Source organism: Poromitra crassiceps (assembly GCF_964638095.1).
Source record: "Poromitra crassiceps genome assembly, chromosome: 18".
NCBI classification, from domain to species: domain Eukaryota; kingdom Metazoa; phylum Chordata; class Actinopteri; order Beryciformes; family Melamphaidae; genus Poromitra; species Poromitra crassiceps.
This window is the reverse complement of record NC_139636.1, coordinates 1,607,811-1,630,906: the sequence shown is the minus strand read 5'-3', so window position 1 is coordinate 1,630,906 and position 23,096 is coordinate 1,607,811. Positions and strand designations below refer to the sequence as shown.

Below are 23,096 nucleotides of genomic sequence, written 5' to 3'. Positions count from 1 at the left end.
TGAGCACTTTGTCCCTGATGTTGTCTCCTCTCCCTCCCAGGTGAAAGAGGAGATGCTGCTGGAAGCGCTGACCACCAGGAAGACTGTGACCGTGGGCGAGAGGCTGATCGTGCCCTACAAACTTGCAGAGGTGAGCTTTTGGTTACCGCCACGCCCGGACGAAACCCCACCTCGAAACGTGACACCCACCCGCTCACCTGCCCAAGTCCAAACCTCAGAACATGAGGACCCTACCTGATCTTCTCAAGTCCAAACCTCAGAACATGAGGACCCTACCTGATCTTCTCAAGCCGATGACCTGAGACCCCCTTAACCCTGCCTGCTCTCAGTGAGTGATGTCGTCAGTGATGCAAAGTTGAGCAACTGTGCGCTGTGCCAATAGAGCAGGCGAGGCCGCGCAGCATCCGAGCTGTGTATGCGAGCTACAGGGCCAGCTCGGCGAGCTGCAGGGCGGGCGAGCCTAGAAATCGAGCGCTCATAGCGAGCGAGATGCCTAGATGTTATAAATATCAACAACCAGCCAACAGATATCAAAGCTGGTAACTTATATGGAAAGGATATGGAAAGAGTGTAACTCGAACTGGTTAAAAGTGACACACAGTGTCACTTTCAGTGACACTTAGTTAGCAAACGTAGGCTAACACCAAGCTAACGGCAGATGGTATATTTACTGTAGTATTAAATATTGGATTTGTCTTATGACACGTCACTCGTTCGACAACAGTGGCGAACACTTTGGCTAATTAGCAGCAGAGCACGGAAAACACAGCTACACATAAAATATCTTAAAAATTACAAAACTGACTGGAGGGGGGACATTCCACTCCTGTTTTATTATGAAGTGTGTCAGCACTGTGTTGATGTGTGTACAGTATGTTTGTGTTGATGTGTGTACAGTATGTTTGTGTTGATGTGTGTACAGTATGTTTGTGTTGATGTGTGTACAGTATGTTTGTGTTGATGTGTGTACAGTATGTTTGTGTTGATGTGTGTACAGTATGTTTGTGTTGATGTGTGTACAGTATGTTTGGGAGGAAGAGGAGAGGTGGGGGGTCGAGTTTGTTGTGGCGCTGCAGCCTCCCACCCCCCTTCTTTCTGAGGGTCTTGTGGTGGGGGTCTCTTCCTCTGCAACTTCCTGTTTCCTGTCAAGACGCGCATCGGGGCGTCAAGTTAACCCTGTCTGTGCTACACGTTCAGCCTGTAAGTTAACCCTGTCTGTGCTACACGTTCAGCCTGTAAGTTAACCCTGTCTGTGCTACACGTTCAGCCTGTAAGTTAACCCTGTCTGTGCTACACGTTCAGCCTGTAAGTTAACCCTGTCTGTGCTACATGTTCAGCCTGTAAGTTAACCCTGTCTGTGCTACATGTTCAGCCTGTAAGTTAACCCTGTCTGTGCTACATGTTCAGCCTGTAAGTTAACCCTGTCTGTGCTACATGTTCAGCCTGTAAGTTAACCCTGTCTGTGCTACACGTTCAGCCTGTAAGTTAACCCTGTCTGTGCTACACGTTCAGCCTGTAAGTTAACCCTGTCTGTGCTACACGTTCAGCCTGTAAGTTAACCCTGTCTGTGCTACACGTTCAGCCTGTAAGTTAACCCTGTCTGTGCTACACGTTCAGCCTGTAAGTTAACCCTGTCTGTGCTACACGTTCAGCCTGTAAGTTAACCCTGTCTGTGCTACACGTTCAGCCTGTAAGTTAACCCTGTCTGTGCTACATGTTCAGCCTGTAAGTTAACCCTGTCTGTGCTACACATTCAGCCTGTAAGTTAACCCTGTCTGTGCTACACGTTCAGCCTGTAAGTTAACCCTGTCTGTGCTACACGTTCAGCCTGTAAGTTAACCCTGTCTGTGCTACACGTTCAGCCTGTAAGTTAACCCTGTCTGTGCTACACGTTCAGCCTGTAAGTTAACCCTGTCTGTGCTACACGTTCAGCCTGTAAGTTAACCCTGTCTGTGCTACATGTTCAGCCTGTAAGTTAACCCTGTCTGTGCTACACGTTCAGCCTGTAAGTTAACCCTGTCTGTGCTACACGTTCAGCCTGTAAGTTAACCCTGTCTGTGCTACACATTCAGCCTGTAAGTTAACCCTGTCTGTGCTACATGTTCAGCCTGTAAGTTAACCCTGTCTGTGCTACATGTTCAGCCTGTAAGTTAACCCTGTCTGTGCTACACGTTCAGCCTGTAAGTTAACCCTGTCTGTGCTACACGTTCAGCCTGTAAGTTAACCCTGTCTGTGCTACATGTTCAGCCTGTAAGTTAACCCTGTCTGTGCTACATGTTCAGCCTGTAAGTTAACCCTGTCTGTGCTACATGTTCAGCCTGTAAGTTAACCCTGTCTGTGCTACATGTTCAGCCTGTAAGTTAACCCTGTCTGTGCTACACGTTCAGCCTGTAAGTTAACCCTGTCTGTGCTACATGTTCAGCCTGTAAGTTAACCCTGTCTGTGCTACACGTTCAGCCTGTAAGTTAACCCTGTCTGTGCTACATGTTCAGCCTGTAAGTTAACCCTGTCTGTGCTACACGTTCAGCCTGTAAGTTAACCCTGTCTGTGCTACATGTTCAGCCTGTAAGTTAACCCTGTCTGTGCTACACATTCAGCCTGTAAGTTAACCCTGTCTGTGCTACATGTTCAGCCTGTAAGTTAACCCTGTCTGTGCTACACGTTCAGCCTGTAAGTTAACCCTGTCTGTGCTACACGTTCAGCCTGTAAGTTAACCCTGTCTGTGCTACACATTCAGCCTGTAAGTTAACCCTGTCTGTGCTACACGTTCAGCCTGTAAGTTAACCCTGTCTGTGCTACACGTTCAGCCTGTAAGTTAACCCTGTCTGTGCTACACGTTCAGCCTGTAAGTTAACCCTGTCTGTGCTACACGTTCAGCCTGTAAGTTAACCCTGTCTGTGCTACACGTTCAGCCTGTAAGTTAACCCTGTCTGTGCTACACGTTCAGCCTGTAAGTTAACCCTGTCTGTGCTACACGTTCAGCCTGTAAGTTAACCCTGTCTGTGCTACACGTTCAGCCTGTAAGTTAACCCTGTCTGTGCTACATGTTCAGCCTGTAAGTTAACCCTGTCTGTGCTACACATTCAGCCTGTAAGTTAACCCTGTCTGTGCTACACGTTCAGCCTGTAAGTTAACCCTGTCTGTGCTACACGTTCAGCCTGTAAGTTAACCCTGTCTGTGCTACACGTTCAGCCTGTAAGTTAACCCTGTCTGTGCTACACGTTCAGCCTGTAAGTTAACCCTGTCTGTGCTACACGTTCAGCCTGTAAGTTAACCCTGTCTGTGCTACATGTTCAGCCTGTAAGTTAACCCTGTCTGTGCTACACGTTCAGCCTGTAAGTTAACCCTGTCTGTGCTACACGTTCAGCCTGTAAGTTAACCCTGTCTGTGCTACACATTCAGCCTGTAAGTTAACCCTGTCTGTGCTACACATTCAGCCTGTAAGTTAACCCTGTCTGTGCTACACGTTCAGCCTGTACTGTACTCACAGTTGACCTAGATACGCTGCTCTGATGCAGTTTCCGTTTCCTCTGCCTTTGATGGTTCTGTGGAGAGTTGTAATGTGTTGTAATGGGTCCGGTGGCCGCAGGGTCTTTTGTCTCACGAAGGAAATGCTGCACAGAGATAGTCTGTGTGACTGCTTGGCTCCACCCCCCTCCCCTATCTGATCTGCACGTTAGTTTAGCCCAACAATCCAGGCCCCTCCCCTATCTGATCTGCACGTTAGTTTAGCCCAACATCCAGGCCCCTCCCCTATCTGATCTGCACGTTAGTTTAGCCCAACATCCAGCCCCCTCCCCTATCTGATCTGCACGTTAGTTTAGCCCAACAATAGCTGCACCCCCGAGCCCACCCCCCCACCCCACCCCTCCAGTCATGTGGTCTCATCTCAGGAATGTGCAACCTCCACTGGAATATACAGTACAGAGGCCAGAAACCAGATCCTCTCCCTCTCTCTCTCTCTCTGTCTCTGTCTCTCTCTCTCTCTCTCTCTCTAGTTGGGTTTCCATCCAAAGGTATTGCAACTTTTAACTGAATTTTCGGGAAAGTCGGCGAAAGAAAATGCAAAATTATGTCTCTTGCTATCCACTACTTTATGCGTAATATTGGGAGTTGGTGGAGAGGAGGTGCAACGAATCAACATGCTTAAATCAGCACCAGACGCCAGTCAAACCATCAAACGAGAATGAATTCATAATTTTTGTTCTCTGAATACATGAGATGAAGAGAAAACATCCAGGAGGACAACATGATGGAAAGCTTGGTGAGCACACTGCTGATCTGCTGACGTTTCACCAACATCCAATACGTGCGTCTCCTTTGTCTTGCTATGAAAAACATCAGATTGGTTTAGAGTTGGTTACGGGTTTGACAGACCCAGACTCTGGTTCATATTCAAGGTGAGAGGCGTGGCAGGACCTGGTTGGTTGAAAGGCAGTCTTGTATCCCACCATCAGCGGATCCCTCAGCGTAGAGTCCCTCTCCACCTGTGGCCATCAGGCTTTCCCTCTCAGTTATTTGCGAGTTCAACGTACTCACCTGGGTCTCTTGTAGGTATGAATGAACCTGGCTCAGATCTTGAAGCTCGCAATGTCACAGGACCCCACTGGCAGGAGCGTGATGGAGGCCCCTCTCTCCCATAACCCGCTGGCCAAACTGGGTGTTGGTCGGACGTCACATAATGTCTTGATGTCACTGGTCGCATTGTGATGTCATCTTCGTGGTGATGATGTCATCACATGATGTGTCATCCAGGGATATTTTCCAGGGACCTAGCTGTACCCAGAAGCCCAGAATCTGCTGATGCGAAGCCTTTATAACAACATATTAATTTAAAGTTACTTGATTATGCAGAGGTACGTAAATGGATTACCAGGCACCACTCTTCAATTTTGCATATATAATCCACGGAGCCGTTCCTGTAAGTGAATAAAATGCCAATTCTAGATGTGAGTCGAGTCACCTGTTATCCCACAGTCTTCTTCCATTAAAATGGCATGTTTGGTGACAGATTTGATTTATCTGTTTCTACTGCACTTATCGCATTTTCCTTTTATCGATACACCAACTTTTCTACCTCTCTCAAGCATGAAAACTTTTTTGCGATATTTGGAGTTTTTTTTTCGAATTTTGCAGAATTTCCACTCAGGTTTTTTAATGCGCAAATTGAAAATGTGCATTAAACAGGTGGATGGAAACCAATCTCTCTCTTTCACCCTCTCTCTCTCTCACACACACACACACACACACACACACACACACACACACACACACACACACACATCACTCCCCCACATTCCCATTTTCCAGACAGTAGCCGCGTACGGAGGCTCAGACAATGTGATCAGAAACCTAATCCTGGACGAGGGCTGCAGCAGCTAGGATCAACTTTGTCCTGCGGCTTCTGGTGCTATGCTATGGAAGTTCCCTCCTGTCCTTCAACAGCTAGCCTCACCCCCCTGAAGTGAGCGAGAGGGGGAGATAGATGGATGTACAAGGACATGGGGGAGAGAGAGAGAGATGGGGGGAGGGAGAGACATAGACCTTCAGCTCTCTGAAAGTCCCCATTTGACAGAAGAGGCAAAGAAAGAAAGATAAGAGGTGAGGGGATATGACCTACAATAAGGCAAGCTACAGTAGCAGGCATTGGGGGTAAGGGTTAGCTAGCTACCACATGCTGCCTCTCCCGTATCTTCTCTCCCAGGTCCCTGTCAGATTCTCTCTGGTCCCCCACCCTCCATACCCACCCCACCCCCTTCCACATTGAAGAAGCCCTGCACTTAGTCTGGCCGAGGGCCCTTGGATGCAAGCTAAGGGCCACCTGTGAAATCCATGACTTTCTGATGTTCCATAACACCTGTTTTTATACAAGGCAGAAGTGAGGTGGAAAGAACCTGGCAAGTGTTGCTGCTTCTTCTCTTCTTCGGAAAGTGTTTTTCCTCCTTGAATGAGAAAGGCTAGTGTCCCAGAGAGCTGTCCTATCCAGCCCAGGCTGAGAGCGAGGCACCTGGCCCAGGCTGAGAGCGAGGCACCTGGCCCAGGCTGAGAGCGAGGCACCTGGCCCAGGCTGAGAGTGAGGCACCTGGCCCAGGCTGAGAGTGAGGCACCTGGCCCAGGCTGAGAGCGAGGCACCTGGCCCAGGCTGAGAGTGAGGCACCTGGCCCAGGCTGAGAGCGAGGCACCTGGCCCAGGCTGAGAGTGAGGCACCTGGCCCAGGCTGAGAGCGAGGCACCTGGCCTGCTGTGCTGGAGAGTAGAGTTAGAGTTTGATATTTATTCCTGAACCCAAAACCACGTTAACAGACCATCTGGGCTCGGGGAGGAGTCAGGGGGAGGAGTCAGGGGGAGGAGTCAGGGGGAGGAGTCATCTCTCTGAAGTGCTTGGGTTTGCCTCAGGCTTAAGAATAATAACAGTGTGGTACATTATTGATACCTTTAGGGAATTCCTCGTTTTGCTTGCTCAGCTACAGAGCGGCATCCCTGATGCTGGTAGGGATTCAGAGACTTGCTCAAGGACACTTCAGCAGGACTGATGCTTCCAACACACAGGGGCTTGACACGGCTCTTCAGATTGAAGATAGCTCTCTCTCTCTCTCTCTCTCTAACCAGTAAACAGCCCTGTGTTCAAAGATACTGTTAAAGATACAGTCCTCAACTTCTCACTGAATATTATTCCTTTTGGGCTTCGGGAGGAGGGGGGCAGTTTTAAAGTAGAGACAGACAGGAAAGATTGCGAGAGAGAAAGGCCCTGGGCCAGATTTGATGTATGTTGCAAGTTATGCACCTTAGCAAGTAATAATAAAAAACTCTTAGCTATTTCAGCCTTTTGCTGGCCGTGTGCTGAAAAGCTATAACCCTCAGGCTTAGCTTGGGTTTAGGAAGCTGTCAGGTTTGGGTTTGAGTCTCAGTTTCTGTAACTGAAGCATGGAGTGAGAAAAGATCAAGTTTTAAATGCATACACTTGTATACATGCATGTTGGACTGGACAATTATGGACAAACTAATTTCAGAGTAATCCTAAGAAATTATTATAATATCAATATATAATGATATCTACTAACGTATACTTATAATCAAAGTAATGTTCATTGTTTCAGATTTATCTCATGAATTTAATGTTAGGTGATCATAGCACTGTATAGCATGATAACTCCATGTCATTATTTAATCACAATATGTTTCTATTGAAACACAATGAATAATGAATTATTGCCCAGCCCTGCATGCATTTACAGTATGTGTTGTGTGTGTGTGTGTGTGTGTGTGTGTGTGTGTGTGTGCGTGCGTGCATGCACATGCATGTCTTCTCTGTGTGTGTGTATGTGCATGTCTTCTGTGTATGTGCATGCACATGCCTGTGTCTTCTGTGTGTGTGTGCATGTGTCTTCTGTGTGTGTGTGTGTGTGTGTGTGCATGCACATGCATTTGTCTTCTCTGTGTGTGTGTGTGTGTGTGTGTGTGTGTGTGTGTGTGTGTGTGTGTGTTTGTGTGTGTGTGTCTTCTGTGTGTGTGTGTGTATGTGCATGTGTCTTCTGTGTGTGTGTGTGTGCATGTGTCTTCTGTGTGTGTATGTGCATGCACATGCGTGTGTGCCCATGAGCCTGCCAAGATAAGGTTTGCTGACTGTGACTTTGTTGATGGGGATCCCGATAATCGGAGTCCTCCACCAGTTCCTTCTTCCTGTTTGAAGTCGAGGAGGAGGAGGAGGAGGAGGAGGAGGAGGAGGAGGAGGAGGAGGAGGAGGAGGAGGAGATTCATCTGCTTTGTAGTCATGTCAAAAGTAAAAAGGTGCTGCTTTCAAAGTGGTTGAATCTACACGGCGAAGCTTTTAGAGATATTCTCCCACTGCTTGTGTAAAGATATCACAAACTCTCTCTGACTCATATAATGTCACACACGCGCACGCACACACACACAGATGTAGAAACATACACACTCATGCACAAAAAAAACTACATAAACTCTAATTAAAAACATACAGGCTGATTGGGATATTATGGTTGGACACACACACACACACACACACACACACACACACACACACACACACACACACACACGCTCTACACACACAGAGCGCCCTGTAGCCAGGGAGCTAGCGAGCCATGTGCATGCTGAGTGTTTTACACCTCCTGTGGTTCTCTAGAGAGAGAGAGCAGTAACCCTAACCCCCAGCAGAAACGTCTACTCACAAACACCAGCTAAGGCCTGTTTTAATTGTCGAAGCCGTTTACAAAACTCTCTGATAAAGTCCATCTAAGGGGCCCTTTACACGAGGACGGTTTCCTATGGTGACGGGGAATTATTTTATCGTTAGTGCCTCCCTTTTAGACGGCGACGGCGAATTCGCGCTTAGGAAACGACACATTTTGAAACCACCTTCCAGAGTGAAATTCTTGGTAACGCTCCCCGCTGAGCGCTCCATGTAATCGCTTTGAGACTGCTCATTTCAGAAACTCACATGCGACACACGCAATTACGTTCAACATTCACTGCAGCTACACTGCGGCCAACTTCAGTTACATGTTCATAACGTTACTGCTGCGAGGAGCCGATGGCTGTACCCAGTCGGCATTTAACGTTAGTTACAAAAGCACGTCGACAGTGTTTTCTCACTGCCAGTAGCCTAACTACAACAGTAGGGTTTGACAGATAGCTAGTCCGACAGCACAGTCTGACTGTGCTGCGCTGACCGGGAGCCTCCCGGTCCTCGCTGCTCGTTAAAGATTTCCAATAGGCGTTATTCTGATAAACTGGTCACATATATGTTACGTTCTCACCCGACAAATATTAAAACTTTAAAACATTTTTTTTTTTTTTTTTTTTCCTTGAAAACAGCTTTTTGGCAAGTCTAAATGACTGCGGTAGGCGTACTCTATTTCCGTGTTTAAAACCGGAAAGACGATTACGAAATGACGTCATGCAGAAGCGTCCTTGTATGGGCAAAGAATAAGGTGACACACTGCCACCTAGCGACCTGGCATGTACATTACGGCGTTTTATAAATTCAACAGCGCTCATGTAAACAGGGAAAAGGTGTGAAGGAAACGCTATTGTGTCGTTTCTTCCAGAAACTGTCCTCGTGTAAAGGGCCCCTAATTGTTTTATCAGCCTCTTGGGTGGTTTCGACCCATTTGTTTTGCAGCCATGTGCCCCGTAGCTCCGTAGCCGCTAACTGCTTCCATTGTGCTAAATAATTCAATTGCAGTGTGAACAGCGAGACAACACACGCTCAGTGAGCTTGTCAAACGCCTCATCGGCTTTTCCCGCCAAGGCCCTTCTTCATGAAGCGTTTCCAATCGTCATCCTTTTGAAAGTGTTGAATTATTGATACAGTAGCAGTCTTACATAACCTTTAGCTAAAAATATCACAAACAATCAATAATGCAGGAGGGAGGAGGAGGCGTTTGCTGGACGCTGTTTTGAAGAAAGTTAGTAAAGTACACCCACATCGGGAGGCCGATCACGTTCACACTGTTCCAGAAATTGTTATATAACCTTGTTTTTTGTTTTGTTTTTACTTTCCCCTCTCTTTTTTATGACTTTCTTCCTATTTCTTTTCTTTCTCCCATCTTCACTCCAATTGTACTTGGCCAATTCTCCCTGCTGTGCAGGCCGTTGCTCCACCCCCTCTGCCGATCTGAGTAGAGTTGTAGACTAGCACCATGCTTCCTCCGATACATGTGCGGTGGCCAGCCGCTTCTTTTCACCTGACGGCGAGGGGTATCACCGGCAGGGCGTAGCGCGTGGGAGAATCACGATATCCCCCCCAGTTCCCCTCCCCCCGAACAGGCGCCCCCGATCAACCAGAGGAGGCACTAGTGCAGCGACTCATACCCCACCGGCTTCCCACCCACAGACACGGCCAATTACAGGCCAATTATAATTCTATAGGAACGTCTGACCAAGCCACACGCGTCTCCGCGGTGCTTTCACCTCTACACTCAGAAATCCTTATATAACTGATTCTCTCTCTCTTTTAAAGTCTTTTCAGTGAATAATTCACATGTTCTACTTGATCTTTCTTTAACCAGGGAAGCCAATTAAGCACATTTCTTTATTTACAGTAATGGCCTGGCGAGGAGGCAGGAGGCATTCAGAGGGGGGACATGATCAAACAGAGTCATGTGATCAAACAGTAGTAGTCATGTGATCAAACAGTAGAGTCATGTGATTTGTGATTTTCGAGGTCACAACCTGCAGCAGTCTGTCTTACTCACAACCAGCGTGACATAAACGCTGTCGTCCTCACGACTGTCAACTAGCTCATCTGCTGTCTCTGTTATATAAGTGGAGAGACCGATGCCAACAGAATATAGTCTGTCTGCCGCTGCACAGCAGGCCATTGCCCCGCAGCATATGAGGAACAGTAGCTTTGCATTCATTTCACTCACCAGAGATTAGAGATTGTGTCAGAACGATTATTTTGATTGTAATTTGAACTTGCCCCTTCCTCGCTGTAAGCAAAATCACTTCATTACATTATCTACTAAATCTAATCGACAAGAATGTTCTCAGATTGGGTTCCACGGGATGCAGTCCTATCAAATGTGCTTCTGTGGTCTAATAATGATCTATTTGAGGGTCCTTGGCTTGAGTTTGGGAACCCTAAGCCCACAGGTTCAGACATATTTCTGTTGTCTCTTTCACAACCCCTTCAATCATAACACTTGTAGCTGCCAAGCAGTGTGCGCTCCGGTGTCCAAGTCTCCATTTTAGCTTTCACTTCTGTTAGCATGCCTTTCATCATGCGTGAGCGGAGAGAATAGTTTCACGTTGGCTTGTTCAGGCGTAATAAAGTGCCCCTCTTGGCAGTGTTGATTTTTATGGATCGATGAGGTGTCCAAAAAGCCATCTGCCGGTTCTGGAGGCACTTAAAGCTCGGCCTCCCCGACTCAAAACACCTCAGGTATTTATAGTGAGTACAGAGAGACCACAAAACATAAGAAAAGAAACATACAGTTCCAAGATGGTTGTAGCAGACTGGTAGCTTGAACACTCGCTCTGTGTTTGTACAAGAACGTAATGCCCTCTAATAAGAAAGTGATACCGTTATTAGTCATTTTTAGCCGTTAACTGTCAAGCCTGACGCTAGCTTTGTGTTAGCTTCCTGACTTTAACCACCTGTGTGAATTACAGTAACAAGGTTGTTCGCAAATTGGCAGCGCTGATGCTAGCTCATTTGTAGTACCTGGTAGGTACATTGTCCTCTAATGAGATTGACGCCAGTTCACTGTTGGCTTCTCCCCATTCATTCGTCAAAACAGCTTGGTGCTAGCCTGTGCTATTTGCCAGCTTTGATGCAGTAATGTACCGTACATCATGTACTCTTAATGCAGGTTGACAAATGTTAATTATGTCTGTTTTTGTTCACCCTTAGCTTACACTTACACTTAACACCGGTGCAGCTCGGCAGGCCAGAAGGAATTCAACACCAAGATTTACATGCAGGCCCACATCCAAATGATAATTAGTGACAGGTTTTGAGTTTCGCTGGTGGTTTCAAACCTGACTCATTCATTTGGCTCACTTGTTGGCTGATGTTTCGATGACCCGATCATCTCATCTCTGCTCATTGTGCTCAAGTGGTTGGAGAATGTGTTTTCTCCCAGGCAGAGCAGTGGATCAGTCTGGTGTCTGTAGACCTCTCCCAGGCAGAGCAGTGGATCAGTCTGGTGTCTGTAGTAGACCAGGCAGAGCAGTGGATCAGTCTGGTGTCTGTAGTAGACCTCTCCCAGGCAGAGCAGTGGATCAGTCTGGTGTCTGTAGTAGACCTCTCCCAGGCAGAGCAGTGGATCAGTCTGGTGTCTGTAGTAGACCTCTCCCAGGCAGAGCAGTGGATCAGTCTGGTGTCTGTAGACATCTCCTCATATTAAGATGACACTGATCTGGTTTCTCTCCTGTGTTGCACTGGGCTAAGCCCCTCTGGGCAGTTGGCAGGTGGTTTGAATTGACATGCTGACAGGTTGTTGTGCTATCTACTAGCTAAGGGCTTGATACTGCAATTCCCTAGTTTTCCCCCCAAAGTGCTTCACGCCATGCTGCTGAAGAAGATCAGCAAGGAAACATCTGGACAAGATGATGAAAATATTGTACTTATTTCACAAGTGTTCTTCCACATTCATTCAGCACTTGTGGGCCACCGCAGCAATATTACCACCACCGTGAAATCAAACTGGAGAGAGAGAGTGAGAGTGATGGCGTGCACACAGGCTTTGACGGAATCTGGCCCTGTTACAGATTAAGGAACCCATATGGTTCTGATTGGACCGGAGACTGACGTGTGTGTGTGTGTGTGTGTGTGTGTGTGTGTGTGTGTGTGTGTGTGTGTGTGTGTGTGTGTGTGTGTGTAGGCGGGCACGGTGAGAGACTCCATGGCCAAATCTCTGTACAGCGCGCTGTTTGACTGGATCGTGTTCAGGACCAACCATGCCCTGCTCAACAACAAGGCCCTGGAGGACAATGCCAAGGTAAGGACACACACACGCAGACGTGCGCACACACAGCCATTGGTGTGACCTCCCATCGTCTCGCATACAACACTGCTGTGTTATTTTGTGTTAAAGGTATACTATGCAACTACTGTATTTCATTTAAAAAACATTATATACACTCATACAAAACTGTTCTCTCTAAATCATCACTTCTGACCCATTACAATTGTGTGACGGTGTGTTTATGTGTGTATATTTTCGTGTTTTCACATTGTTCTGCTGTGTTCTGTGTTGTGTGGTCGTGCGAGGGTGACAATAAATGTGGAGAGTGAGCGGCGCAAAACCTGTGAAATGCAGGGATTAAGTTTGTTTCTGATAGTTTCACAGCGGTTATGTTATAAAAGCACAAATAAACACATGCATACCTCCGAACCATGGAGGTATAAGCTCCAAACACCTCTCAAAATGCTGTGGGAAGGAGCCGCTTTCCCTGCTTTCACTTAGAATGCGTTTTGGGACGCTGCCCTTGGTGGCCATGTCTCAACTTTTGGACGCTTCGCACATTATGTCAATGTCAGCATCCTCGGTTTCACGCAGTGAACCAGGTGGTCCAAGTGTCTCCACTGTCAGGCCAAAATAGCCCTGGAAACGGGAGCTATGAAGACACAGCTCTTGGATGAGATGGTAAAACTTGGTGCTCCGTTCCTCCTGGCAGGACGTCTGTCTGACCTCTGTCACAAAATATGCTCCTCGTCCTCTTCAAGAGCAAGCAGAGCCATCGCTAAGTTTCGGGGTCCATGTTTACTCTGTTACATCAGGTTAGCTACTGTACCTATAGCCACGGCTTATCGCTGTCACTTACGTACAGTACATACTGTAACCTTGTATCACTTTACAATGGCTGTATACATTATGTTCCTAATGTGTACAAATGCAGAAATAAGCACAGCACAACATACTATGACTTGACTTTATTGTCACATCAACTGGACAGTTGCACTCAATGGATTTGCTGCAGTGTGCTCATAAAAAGATACATCCCTAACAGGTATTAACTCAAAACATACAATATCGGAAATATTTAGCCTTCTAAACCAACATGCTAACCTGACGCTGCCTGATACAGAATACATTAAAGTAAGAGTTGTTGAGACAGAGATTCGGCTTACTTGAATATATTTACAGTATGATTGAAGGTCTTATGAGAGGAAGAGAATGCCACTAGCACAATGGGCAGGGATACATGTGTAGGCTGCCACAGTGCACATTATGTAGGATACATGTGTAGGCTTCCACAGTGCACATTATGTAGGATACATGTGTAGGCTTCCACAGTGCACATTATGTAGGATACATGTGTAGGCTGCCACAGTGCACATTATGTAGGATACATGTGTAGGCTTCCACAGTGCACATTATGTAGGATACATGTGTAGGCTTCCACAGTGCACATTATGTAGGATACATGTGTAGGCTGCCACAGTGCACATTATGTAGGATACATGTGTAGGCTTCCACAGTCTACATTATGTAGGATACATGTGTAGGCTGCCACAGTGCACATTATGTAGGATACATGTGTAGGCTGCCACAGTGCACATTATGTAGGATACATGTGTAGGCTTCCACAGTGCACATTATGTAGGATACATGTGTAGGCTGCCACAGTGCACATTATGTAGGATACATGTGTAGGCTTCCACAGTGCACATTATGTAGGATACATGTGTAGGCTTCCACAGTGCACATTATGTAGGATACATGTGTAGGCTTCCACAGTGCACATTATGTAGGATACATGTGTAGGCTTCCACAGTGCACATTATGTAGGATACATGTGTAGGCTTCCACAGTGCACATTATGTAGGATACATGTGTAGGCTGCCACAGTGCACATTATGTAGGATACATGTGTAGGCTTCCACAGTGCACATTATGTAGGATACATGTGTAGGCTGCCACAGTGCACATTATGTAGGATACATGTGTAGGCTGCCACAGTGCACATTATGTAGGATACATGTGTAGGCTTCCACAGTGCACATTATGTAGGATACATGTGTAGGCTGCCACAGTGCACATTATGTAGGATACATGTGTAGGCTTCCACAGTGCACATTATGTAGGATACATGTGTAGGCTTCCACAGTGCACATTATGTAGGATACATGTGTAGGCTGCCACAGTGCACATTATGTAGGATACATGTGTAGGCTGCCACAGTGCACATTATGTAGGATACATGTGTAGGCTTCCACAGTGCACATTATGTAGGATACATGTGTAGGCTTCCACAGTGCACATTATGTAGGATACATGTGTAGGCTTCCACAGTGCACATTATGTAGGATACATGTGTAGGCTTCCACAGTGCACATTATGTAGGATACATGTGTAGGCTTCCACAGTGCACATTATGTAGGATACATGTGTAGGCTGCCACAGTGCACATTATGTAGGATACATGTGTAGGCTGCCACAGTGCACATTATGTAGGATACATGTGTAGGCTTCCACAGTCTACATTATGTAGGATACATGTGTAGGCTGCCACAGTGCACATTATGTAGGATACATGTGTAGGCTTCCACAGTGCACATTATGTAGGATACATGTGTAGGCTGCCACAGTGCACATTATGTAGGATACATGTGTAGGCTTCCACAGTCTACATTATGTAGGATACATGTGTAGGCTGCCACAGTGCACATTAGGGGTGGGAATCGCTGAGTAGCTCACGATACGATATCGTCACGATACTTGGCCCTCGATAACGATATATCACGATACTGCGATACTGCGATATATTGGAAGACGATACCTGTGTAACAAGTGAAAAAAATACCTCTGAAGGCAAAAAATCATGTATTATGCATTTAATAGCAGAATTGACATGAACTCTCTGAGTTCACTCACTCACTCATACCATTTTCGATACCACGGAGGAAAAGTTACACATTAAGTCTTTTTATTATTACTATTAAAACAAGAAAACCTATATAACCTACCTACCTACCTATATAATTTCTAAAAGTAGATATTAATGATCAAACATTTCCATTCATGTAGCCTACAGTAGTTATGTTTTTGTTTCAACTACAAACATAAATAAAGTCAACTTGAAACTATGTTTCAACTACCACACACAGCATAATATTTTAGCCTGTTTATTAAAAAAAAAAAAATTTTTTAATAAACATATCGATACTTGGCGCCAGTGTATCGATAACGTATCGCAGGTGGAAATATCGCGATAACGTGGGTATCGATATTTTGTCCCACCCCTAGTGCACATTATGTAGGATACATGTGTAGGCTTCCACAGTGCACATTATGTAGGATACATGTGTAGGCTTCCACAGTGCACATTATGTAGGATACATGTGTAGGCTGCCACAGTGCACATTATGTAGGATACATGTGTAGGCTTCCACAGTGCACATTATGTAGGATACATGTGTAGGCTTCCACAGTGCACATTATGTAGGATACATGTGTAGGCTGCCACAGTGCACATTATGTAGGATACATGTGTAGGCTTCCACAGTGCACATTATGTAGGATACATGTGTAGGCTGCCACAGTGCACATTATGTAGGATACATGTGTAGGCTTCCACAGTGCACATTATGTAGGATACATGTGTAGGCTTCCACAGTGCACATTATGTAGGATACATGTGTAGGCTTCCACAGTGCACATTATGTAGGATACATGTGTAGGCTTCCACAGTGCACATTATGTAGGATACATGTGTAGGCTTCCACAGTGCACATTATGTAGGATACATGTGTAGGCTTCCACAGTGCACATTATGTAGGATACATGTGTAGGCTTCCACAGTGCACATTATGTAGGATACATGTGTAGGCTGCCACAGTGCACATTATGTAGGATACATGTGTAGGCTTCCACAGTGCACATTATGTAGGATACATGTGTAGGCTGCCACAGTGCACATTATGTAGGATACATGTGTAGGCTTCCACAGTGCACATTATGTAGGATACATGTGTAGGCTGCCACAGTGCACATTATGTAGGATACATGTGTAGGCTGCCACAGTGCACATTATGTAGGATACATGTGTAGGCTGCCACAGTGCACATTATGTAGGATACATGTGTAGGCTTCCACAGTGCACATTATGTAGGATACATGTGTAGGCTTCCACAGTGCACATTATGTAGGATACATGTGTAGGCTTCCACAGTGCACATTATGTAGGATACATGTGTAGGCTGCCACAGTGCACATTATGTAGGATACATGTGTAGGCTTCCACAGTGCACATTATGTAGGATACATGTGTAGGCTGCCACAGTGCACATTATGTAGGATACATGTGTAGGCTTCCACAGTGCACATTATGTAGGATACATGTGTAGGCTGCCACAGTGCACATTATGTAGGATACATGTGTAGGCTTCCACAGTGCACATTATGTAGGATACATGTGTAGGCTGCCACAGTGCACATTATGTAGGATACATGTGTAGGCTTCCACAGTGCACATTATGTAGGATACATGTGTAGGCTGCCACAGTGCACATTATGTAGGATACATGTGTAGGCTTCCACAGTGCACATTATGTAGGATACATGTGTAGGCTTCCACAGTGCACATTATGTAGGATACATGTGTAGGCTTCCACAGTGCACATTATGTAGGATACATGTGTAGGCTTCCACAGTGCACATTATGTAGGATACATGTGTAGGCTTCCACAGTGCACATTATGTAGGATACATGTGTAGGCTGCCACAGTGCACATTATGTAGGATACATGTGTAGGCTGCCACAGTGCACATTATGTAGGATACATGTGTAGGCTTCCACAGTCTACATTATGTAGGATACATGTGTAGGCTGCCACAGTGCACATTATGTAGGATACATGTGTAGGCTTCCACAGTGCACATTATGTAGGATACATGTGTAGGCTGCCACAGTGCACATTATGTAGGATACATGTGTAGGCTTCCACAGTCTACATTATGTAGGATACATGTGTAGGCTGCCACAGTGCACATTAGGGGTGGGAATCGCTGAGTAGCTCACGATACGATATCGTCACGATACTTGGCCCTCGATAACGATATATCACGATACTGCGATACTGCGATATATTGGAAGACGATACCTGTGTAACAAGTGAAAAAAATACCTCTGAAGGCAAAAAATCATGTATTATGCATTTAATAGCAGAATTGACATGAACTCTCTGAGTTCACTCACTCACTCATACCATTTTCGATACCACGGAGGAAAAGTTACACATTAAGTCTTTTTATTATTACTATTAAAACAAGAAAACCTATATAACCTACCTACCTACCTATATAATTTCTAAAAGTAGATATTAATGATCAAACATTTCCATTCATGTAGCCTACAGTAGTTATGTTTTTGTTTCAACTACAAACATAAATAAAGTCAACTTGAAACTATGTTTCAACTACCACACACAGCATAATATTTTAGCCTGTTTATTAAAAAAAAAAAAAATTTTTAATAAACATATCGATACTTGGCGCCAGTGTATCGATAACGTATCGCAGGTGGAAATATCGCGATAACGTGGGTATCGATATTTTGTCCCACCCCTAGTGCACATTATGTAGGATACATGTGTAGGCTTCCACAGTGCACATTATGTAGGATACATGTGTAGGCTTCCACAGTGCACATTATGTAGGATACATGTGTAGGCTGCCACAGTGCACATTATGTAGGATACATGTGTAGGCTTCCACAGTGCACATTATGTAGGATACATGTGTAGGCTTCCACAGTGCACATTATGTAGGATACATGTGTAGGCTGCCACAGTGCACATTATGTAGGATACATGTGTAGGCTTCCACAGTGCACATTATGTAGGATACATGTGTAGGCTGCCACAGTGCACATTATGTAGGATACATGTGTAGGCTTCCACAGTGCACATTATGTAGGATACATGTGTAGGCTTCCACAGTGCACATTATGTAGGATACATGTGTAGGCTTCCACAGTGCACATTATGTAGGATACATGTGTAGGCTTCCACAGTGCACATTATGTAGGATACATGTGTAGGCTTCCACAGTGCACATTATGTAGGATACATGTGTAGGCTTCCACAGTGCACATTATGTAGGATACATGTGTAGGCTTCCACAGTGCACATTATGTAGGATACATGTGTAGGCTGCCACAGTGCACATTATGTAGGATACATGTGTAGGCTTCCACAGTGCACATTATGTAGGATACATGTGTAGGCTGCCACAGTGCACATTATGTAGGATACATGTGTAGGCTTCCACAGTGCACATTATGTAGGATACATGTGTAGGCTGCCACAGTGCACATTATGTAGGATACATGTGTAGGCTGCCACAGTGCACATTATGTAGGATACATGTGTAGGCTGCCACAGTGCACATTATGTAGGATACATGTGTAGGCTTCCACAGTGCACATTATGTAGGATACATGTGTAGGCTTCCACAGTGCACATTATGTAGGATACATGTGTAGGCTTCCACAGTGCACATTATGTAGGATACATGTGTAGGCTGCCACAGTGCACATTATGTAGGATACATGTGTAGGCTTCCACAGTGCACATTATGTAGGATACATGTGTAGGCTGCCACAGTGCACATTATGTAGGATACATGTGTAGGCTTCCACAGTGCACATTATGTAGGATACATGTGTAGGCTGCCACAGTGCACATTATGTAGGATACATGTGTAGGCTTCCACAGTGCACATTATGTAGGATACATGTGTAGGCTGCCACAGTGCACATTATGTAGGATACATGTGTAGGCTTCCACAGTGCACATTATGTAGGATACATGTGTAGGCTGCCACAGTGCACATTATGTAGGATACATGTGTAGGCTTCCACAGTGCACATTATGTAGGATACATGTGTAGGCTTCCACAGTGCACATTATGTAGGATACATGTGTAGGCTTCCACAGTGCACATTATGTAGGATACATGTGTAGGCTTCCACAGTGCACATTATGTAGGATACATGTGTAGGCTGCCACAGTGCACATTATGTAGGATACATGTGTAGGCTTCCACAGTCTACATTATGTAGGATACATGTGTAGGCTGCCACAGTGCACATTATGTAGGATACATGTGTAGGCTTCCACAGTGCACATTATGTACATATGTATGTATTTAAATGAATCATTGAAAGCTTTAAGAGGGGATACAAGCTTCTCTAACACTGTGATATGATCTCATCATCTCACGCAAATCCAGCAACCTTTCAAGGTTACCAACATACACCTTTCTGACCATCTTCATCTGTGTCACTCATACTACCCACCCGCTGTGTGTGTGTGTGTGTGTGTGTGTGTGTGTGTGTGTGTGTGTGTGTGTGTGTGTGTGTGTGTGTGTGTGTGTGGTGGCAGCTGGCATGCCATACCATACCATTTGGGCATCTAAGAGATTAGAAGACAGATCATTCCAGCCCGTGTGTGTGTGTGGGTCTGTTTTTGTGTGTGTGTGTGTGTGTGTGTGTGCGTGTGTGTGTGTGCGTGCGTGTCCACATGTGCCAGGAACACTGAGGCAGATGGCATCAAGTTCCCTTCAGCTCAGTTTACCCCCTGTGGTGCTTTGCTCTGTGTGTGTGTGTGTGTGTGTGTGTGTGTGTGTGTGTGTGTGTGTGTGCGCGTGCGTGTGTTGTCCCTTGGCACTGACATCATCTGTGTGTGTGCTTTTCCTCCCTCAATGCTGCACAGGCAGATGAGGTTACGCTCTCTGTCAAGGTTATTGTTTCTTATGTATAGGCGACCGTTTATATGTGTTTATGCCCGAATAAAATAAAGAAAAAGCCCTGTTGGGATCAATAAAAAATAATAATGAATTAAAGTGAATTTAATTAAATTGAATTGAAAACACATTTTACAGCCAATTTTAATTAAAGGGCTTCAGTAACTAAGTGGCTTCTTCAGATGGTGCATGTTAATGAGATGAAATACATTGATCCCCAAGGACAAACTGGGTCATTGCAGCAGTAATGAATATAGCATATACATAGAAATATGATCAATAATACTAGAGATAACATCTTCATGGTGCTACTAAAGAGTTTCTACTGTAGGGATATCATTCTCTCGGTGAGGACGAATGAAAGATTAACATTTTTACGGATGTCTGGATTTGACAGATTCAGTAGAGATTTGCATCACTGCTGTTTTGTTTACCATGTTTGTTCAAATAACTGGTGCCTTCAAATTATAAAATATAAAAGGAATGTGATTCTGCACTTCTTCAGCAAGGCTTTGACCATTGTCATAATTTATTTAATATGTATTGATTAGGGCTAGACCAATATTGACTTTTATAGAGTGTTAGATTAGATATCAGCCTGTCAATATTGAACACTGCTCTGGTGAAAGATGTTGAAGAAGGCACTTAAAATAACAAACAACAGTTTCAGGATCACTAAACAGGCTACTTATACATCATTTCAATTGAAAACTTACACTCTGCATATGTATAATCTGTATAAAAAAATACCTTTGCAAACTTGTTACCCAAAACAGCTTCCCTGTCACGTCATGTATGTGTCTCTCAGAGGGATACGAGAGAAACAAATGATCCGTTGTTAGTGTTGTTATTATGGTGATTGATCTGCTGTAAGTGAGGTTTTTCCTGATGTCTGTCTCTTCCACCAGATCTTGTCCATTGGAGTCTTGGACATCTTTGGCTTTGAAGATTATGAGAACAACAGCTTTGAACAGTTCTGCATCAACTTCGCCAATGAACGACTCCAGCACTACTTCAACCAACACATCTTCAAACTAGAACAGGTACTTCAACCAACACATCTTCAAACTAGAACAGATACTTCAACCAACACATCTTCAAACTAGAACAGGTACTTCAACCAACACATCTTCAAACTAGAACAGATACTTCAACCAACACATCTTCAAACTAGAACAGGTACTTCAACCAACACATCTTCAAACTAGAACAGGTACTTCAACCAACACATCTTCAAACTAGAACAGGTACTTCAACCAACACATCTTCAAACTAGAACAGGTACTTCAACCAACACATCTTCAAACTAGAACAGGTACTTCAACCAACACATCTTCAAACTAGAACAGGTACTTCAACCAACACATGTTCAAACTAGAACAGATACTTCAACCAACACATCTTCAAACTAGAACAGGTACTTCAACCAACACATGTTCAAACTAGAACAGATACTTCAACCAACACATGTTCAAACTAGAACAGATACTTCAACCAACACATGTTCAAACTAGAACAGATACTTCAACCAACACATGTTCAAACTAGAACAGGTACTTCAACCAACACATGTTCAAACTAGAACAGGTACTTCAACCAACACATGTTCAAACTAGAACAGATACTTCAACCAACACATCTTCAAACTAGAACAGATACTTCAACCAACACATGTTCAAACTAGAACAGATACTTCAACCAACACATGTTCAAACTAGAACAGGTACTTCAACCAACACATCTTCAAACTAGAACAGGTACTTCAACCAACACATCTTCAAACTAGAACAGGTACTTCAACCAACACATGTTCAAACTAGAACAGGTACTTCAACCAACACATCTTCAAACTAGAACAGGTACTTCAACCAACACATCTTCAAACTAGAACAGGTACTTCAACCAACACATGTTCAAACTAGAACAGATACTTCAACCAACACATCTTCAAACTAGAACAGGTACTTCAACCAACACATGTTCAAACTAGAACAGATACTTCAACCAACACATCTTCAAACTAGAACAGGTACTTCAACCAACACATCTTCAAACTAGAACAGGTACTTCAACCAACACATGTTCAAACTAGAACAGATACTTCAACCAACACATGTTCAAACTAGAACAGATACTTCAACCAACACATCTTCAAACTAGAACAGATACTTCAACCAACACATGTTCAAACTAGAACAGATACTTCAACCAACACATCTTCAAACTAGAACAGGTACTTCAACCAACACCTCTTCAAACTAGAACAGGTACTTCAACCAACACATCTTCAAACTAGAACAGGTACTTCAACCAACACATCTTCAAACTAGAACAGGTACTTCAACCAACACATCTTCAAACTAGAACAGGTACTTCAACCAACACATCTTCAAACTAGAACAGGTACTTCAACCAACACATCTTCAAACTAGAACAGGTACTTCAACCAACACATGTTCAAACTAGAACAGATACTTCAACCAACACATCTTCAAACTAGAACAGGTACTTCAACCAACACATCTTCAAACTAGAACAGGTACTTCAACCAACACATCTTCAAACTAGAACAGGTACTTCAACCAACACATCTTCAAACTAGAACAGGTACTTCAACCAACACATCTTCAAACTAGAACAGATACTTCAACCAACACATGTTCAAACTAGAACAGGTACTTCAACCAACACATCTTCAAACTAGAACAGGTACTTCAACCAACACATCTTCAAACTAGAACAGGTACTTCAACCAACACATCTTCAAACTAGAACAGGTACTTCAACCAACACATCTTCAAACTAGAACTGCCATGACTGCAACATTAGAATTAAGCAATAAGAAATTCCTTGATCAACATCACAAGCAACCACT

At 44.5% G+C, this 23,096-nt stretch overlaps 1 protein-coding gene across 1 annotated transcript in view; it reads left to right on the top strand.

The window, feature by feature from the left end:
• LOC310793217 (unconventional myosin-IXAb-like) overlaps positions 1-23,096 on the top strand; it is a 165,630-nt gene that overhangs the window by 79,957 nt on the left and 62,577 nt on the right. Inside the window, exons 8-10 of the mRNA XM_083654978.1 lie at positions 41-130; positions 12,353-12,469; positions 21,130-21,264. Of these exons, the coding sequence (XP_083511104.1) occupies positions 41-130; positions 12,353-12,469; positions 21,130-21,264 (342 nt within the window). The remainder of the gene's footprint in view (positions 1-40; positions 131-12,352; positions 12,470-21,129; positions 21,265-23,096) is intronic.